This window comes from Vipera ursinii (assembly GCF_947247035.1).
Source record: "Vipera ursinii genome assembly, chromosome: 9".
Lineage (NCBI taxonomy): Eukaryota > Metazoa > Chordata > Lepidosauria > Squamata > Viperidae > Vipera > Vipera ursinii.
Window position 1 is genome coordinate 2,417,570 of NC_139523.1, and position 5,562 is coordinate 2,423,131.

At 50.4% G+C, this 5,562-nt stretch overlaps 1 protein-coding gene across 1 annotated transcript in view; it reads left to right on the forward strand.

The window, feature by feature from the left end:
• The first annotated feature begins 404 nt into the window (after window positions 1–404).
• KPNA6 (karyopherin subunit alpha 6) overlaps window positions 405–5,562 on the forward strand; it is a 41,579-nt gene continuing 36,421 nt past the window's right edge. Inside the window, exon 1 of the mRNA XM_083369273.1 lies at window positions 405–457. Within this exon, the coding sequence (XP_083225399.1) occupies window positions 454–457 (4 nt within the window). The 5' untranslated portion in view covers window positions 405–453. The remainder of the gene's footprint in view (window positions 458–5,562) is intronic.

Sequence of the window (5,562 nt, forward strand, 5' to 3'; positions counted from 1 at the left end):
GCTCTTCTCCCTCAAAGACGCCCCCACGAAGACAAACCGCAACGGGGCTGGGGGGAGCGGGGGAGGCTGGCAGAACGCCTTGCCCGGGTCTGGGGCTTTGGCCCGCTGGCCATCCCAACAGCTGCCTTGGAAGCCCGGGCTGGCCTCTCGCCCGCGGTTCAGCTGCGGTGCCGCAGACGCGCCAGAGGAGACGCTTCGCCAGCCGGCCGGCGCCCTGCCAGCGCTTCGCCCGGCCGCTGCGAGGCGCCCGCGAGCCCCGAGCGGCAGCGGGCCCGGCGAGGAGGCGTGGCGGGGGCGGAGCTTCGGCACGAGCGCTCGCCGCACGCGCTGTCCCTCTTCGGCCGCCGTCGCCCCTATTAAGCTCCGCCTTGCTCCCCCGCCCTGCCGGCCCGTCTGCTCGGCCCATTGGCCCGTCCGCCATATTGTCGGCGAAGGAGGGACGGAGCGGCGGAGATGGGTGAGCGTCCGGCGGAGCCTTCCCCCGCCCCCCCCGCGCGCCCCGGCCGCGGTCCCCGCTGGGCGTCCCCGGAGGCGCTGGCCCGCCGCCCAGCCTCCCCGGGCGGGTGCAGGGGCGTGGCCGGCCAGGCGTCCCCTCGTGCCGCCCCGCACTGCGGTCCCCGGCGGAGCGCTGGGCCTTCGCGGCGGAGGACGAGGGCGGCCCGGAGCGGCTCCGGCTGGGCGTCGCTGCGGCGCCGGGAGGCCTTAGCGGGCGCCCGGGGAGCTCGTCCCGCCGAGAGGCCGAGGAGGGGGTCGGTAGGGCGCCGTTGGGGCCCCGGGAGCCCCTCGCACCCGCCGGCCTCCCTCCCTCCCTTGCCGCCGCCGCCGCGCTTGTGGCCGAGGCGGCCGTTTCGCTTCCACCTCCCGGGCAGCCCGGCCCACAGCCCGGCGGGGGGAGCCGGGTTCCGAGAGGGGCCGAGGCGAGGGCTCTGCGCCGCCCGCCGGTTGGGGCGCCTCCCCGAGGCAGCCGGGCTTGCGCGCCCAGCTCGGCCCTGGAGGCGCCGCAGGACTCCGCTGCTCGGCCCGAAGGGCTGAACGGGGTTCGGATATTGGGTGGGTGGGGGGGCGTAGTTGCCTGGATCCTTCTCTGCCTGGCTGCCTCCGCTTTTAAGCGCTTGAGTGTGTTTGCGCAGTTAGGCCCAAGCGTTTGGGAGAGGAAAGGAGAGCGGCCCCTCGGACCTTCCGTATTTCCCTTAAACCTGGGATGGTGGGAGTTGTAGTTCGCATCATCTGGTAAGTAGCGCCGAAGTATCCTGACCAGGGAGTTAAAAGCAGTCCAAAGTGGCTGGCCTGTTCCGCTTCTTCAAGAACGCTTTGACTTTAGAGGAGAGAGACTGGCCTTGGGTAATAAATACCTTCTTTATAAATGTAAGAAAAGGTTTGTCCTGCAAAGTATGCAAATAGTAGCGTGTACAAGAATTTTTGTATGAGGACACATAAACATCGTAAAATATGGTGACAGATCTTTGGCCTCGTGTGGATTATTTTCTTGTGGGGTGTTTTGCTTGGGGCGGACACAGCTTTTGTATACAAACAAAGCTGTAAACAAGCCCGTAAGATCATTGAACTTGGCTGAAAGTTGTGACTTGTTGGGAGTCTACAGGTCTGTCAGGGAGGGGAAATGAAAGGGTATGTTGCTTTTTTTACACAGTCAAAATCAGAATCTCACCAATTTTATTTATTGTTGGTTTATTTGTGATATGCTGCCCTAGCACATTCAGTTAGCACTTTTCCCAATAGGAGATCTTAAGTTTGTGGAGATGACTGGATAATAACCATTTATCAGCCTGTGAAAGATATAGCAGGGGCAATAACTGTTGGTTTCTGTGGTCTGTAAGTCAGTTTAGGATACATTTACACCAATGTGCAGTGATGCTACAGGGGAAATTCTTGGGTGTGGCGCATCTATACACTGTTCTCGTTAATTTTAGGAGATGAATGGACTACCTCTGCATGCCAGTATTCATCTTAGGAAGGGCTTCCACCTGAGGCTTAAAAAAAATTCATCTGACAAAGTGGGCATTACAGAGTCAGAGAAAAGAGGTCTGATTTGTGTGAGGAAATATGGTAAATGTGCACAAGGTGGTGAAGCCCTCAGTAATGTATTTGGGTACTGTATTTTTCAGACCATAAGACGCACTTTTCCCCCCCAAAAGTGGGGGGGAAAACAAGGGTGCATCTTATGGTCCGAAGGTGTGGTACCCCAGATTCTGCTCCTCCCCCATCGCTCTGCTGGGAGGCTGAGACACCGAATTTGAGCCGCGGACCAGAGGAGAACACCGCTAATCAGGTGGGAGGCTGGGATTCTGGATCCGCCGCTGCCAGCCAGCTGGAAGTCCTGGCGGGTGGCCCTGACACCGCCGAACAACTGGGAGCATCGGCAACCTTCTCTGGGGGCTGCCAATCAGCTGGGAGCCCGGGGCTTGATGGCCACTCCTACTCAAAAGCACCAGCACTCCCAGGTGACTGGCGGCCACGAGAGAAGGTTGCTGATACTCCCGGCTGTTCAGCGGCAGTGGGGCTGCCCGCCGGGACTTCCAGCTGGCTGGTGGCGTCGGATCCGGACTCCCAGCCTCCCACCTAATCAGCGGTGTTCTCCTCTGGTCCGCGGCTCAAATCTGGAGTCTCAGCAGGCAGGAGCCCGGGATCAGCGTGTCTGAATGGGATTTCTAAGTGCAACTCAGCTGATCCCGGGCTCCTGCCCGGCTCACTTGCTTGCAGAAAAGAGGCTGCTTGCTAAGTGAGCCCAGGATCAGCTGAGTCGCGCTGAGAAATCCCACTCAGAAACGCTGATCCTGGGCTGCTGCCATATCATTTAGCAAGCAGCCTCTTTTCCGCAAGCGAGCCAGGCAGGAGCCCAGGCAACACCAGCGCTTGTGGCTTTTCCGCAGCACAGGCCCGAGGGCTGCTTCGTTCCCACTCGTCCTCTCACAGGACCCGGGCTGCCTGCACTGGTGAGAAACGCAGTGCTTCTTTTTCTGCAGCGGTAGAGTGCAGGTGTCGCTTGGGAAAGACTCCGCGAGACATGCCTTTGTAGAACGTTTCCCCTTCTTTTATATATCGGAGGTTTGAAAGGCAAGCTGCTCCCAGGGCGTAAAATTAGAATCCAAATTCTTGTTTTCCTGCTCTAAAAACTGGATGCTTCTTATGGTCAGGTGCGTCTTATGGTCCAAAAAATACGGTAGTTATCCTTCACAGCCTTTTCAGAAGCATGCTATCCAAATAGACAGGTCCCCTCTTGTGGTTTTTTCCCAGACACATAATTTAAAGTTCTTGACATACAGTAGTAGAATTTGAGGAAATGAAACACAAGCAGGGGTCAAATAAATTCTGTGATTATCTCTGTCCTTTCTGGTAGGCAGTCCTCAACTTACAACCATTCGTTCAGTGACCGTTCAAAGTTACAATGGCGCTGAAAAAAGTGACATGATTGTTTTCACACTTATGACCGTTGCAGCATCCCTGTGGTCATGTGACCAAAATTCTGATACTTGGCAACTGGCATGTATTTATGACGGTTATGCAGTGTCCCAGGGTCACGTGGTCTCCTTTTGTGACCTCCTGACAAGCAAAGTCAATCTGCAAACAACCATATTGCTAATTGAAAAACTGCAGTGATTCACTTAACAGTGGCAAGAAATGTCATAAAATGGGGCAAAACTCACTTAACAAATTCTCAACAACATAATGTTGGGCTCAGTTGTAGTCGTAAGTCGAGGACTACCTGTATCTGGACATGTACGAATGAGTTAAAGGGGATGCTATAATGGGTGAGTTGAGCTGGTCATGGTTAGTTAAAAAACCATTCTGTAGCTTGTGGTTTCTCTGTCCACATGAGGAGTTTTGAATAAATGTTTCATGGAAGTGACTTTCTATAGATATCACCCTAATCCAGTACTGTTAACACACATATTAATACACAGCGCCGAGGACCCCCGCCCCCATTTCAATCCTGACTTATAAATATTCTCCTTTATTGAACTATGTCCGCAAATAAGAGTTGAAGAGTTGTAGGCACCAGTGTGACATCTTCCTTGGCATCTTCCTTCGTCTGATTTTATTTTAAAAAAATTCCTTTCATTAAAAAAAATAAACAGGAAATCACTGATCCCATAGAAAGTCTGTATTTCCCCAGAATACATTAGGGGTTGTGTGGCATTTTCTAGATGCCAGAATAGCTTATTTCCGGATAGGAAATAAAATGAAGAATGCTAGTGAAGAAAATGCCTTTGAGGAAGGGGCAGAAGACTATACTATTCTGGAGGGCCATTGGGAAATGGTTCAGTGCCATCTGGAACTGAACGATCTTTTTTAATTTATTGTCATGGAAGGAATTTTTTTCTGTTATTTTGATCTGCTAATATAGTGTTTTTATTGTTATACTTTCTTGTAGGATGTTGTGAGCCATGTTGGTTGGGAAATTGTAGGAGTTGAGTTTTTATTTATTTTTCAGATTTTTGAACCACCCAGCTCCCTCAGAGAGAAACTTTATTTGCAAAGTAGATATTTTAGCTTCTTTCTTAACTACAGTCATAAATGATTTATTCTTAATACTTTTAGTTTGTAAAGAGCTCCTAGTTTGCATCCAATGTTGATAGATGAATAATTGAATTGCTCTGGTTTGGTGACCCCCGAATAATGAGCTGAAACCAATGTGTGCATAGACTAAGCTAATACATCATTTGTTTATTCTGAGCTAGAATTGTTGAACACATATTTAGTATTGCTTAAGATATTTAAAATAATTAACAAGATATTTAAAATAATTAACAGCATTCTAAGAATTTATGTATTTATGATATATAGTTTTGTAATGTAGCATGAGTAAAATCATAAATTCAGAGTGAATTTAAGTTTGGAATGAAGTATTGGATTTGCTCTAACTTACAAGTGTAAGATAAAAGAATTGTCTATTTTACAGGTGTTTTTAACAGTACCAAAGCTGAGAAATAACAGATACACATCTTTTCTTGGTACTTGGGTGGGTGGGTGGATCAGACTTTGAAATTCAGGGCTGGTTGCCATCAAATTAATCCCATCTAGTTGGAAAAATGCCTATTAAAATACATAGGGACCAGGTTTCCTTGGATCTGGCTGTGACCTCTCTGACGGCTGCGGTACTTGGGTTTGGCTAGTCTAAAGAAAATAAGAAATAGGGGAGACATGATAGCAGTATTCCAATATTGAAGGGGCTGCCACAAAGAAGAGTGGGTCAAACTATTCTCCAAAGCACCAGAGGGCAGGACAAGAAACAATGGTTGGAAACTGATCAAAGAGAGAAGCAACCTAGAATTAAGGAGAAACTTCCTGAGAGTGAGGACAATTAACCAGTGGAACAGCTTGCCACCAGAAATCGTGGGCGCTCCATCACTGGAGGTTTTTAAGAAGAGGCTGGACAGTCACTTGTCTGAGATGGTATAGGTTCTCCTGCTTGAGCAGGGGGCTGGACTAGAAGACCTCCAAGGTCTCTTCTATTAGAATATCATCAGCATATTTTTAATGGACTTTGGTATAATATCAAAATTGTCATCTATATTTTGTGACAGAGAAGCTGGATCAGTCTTA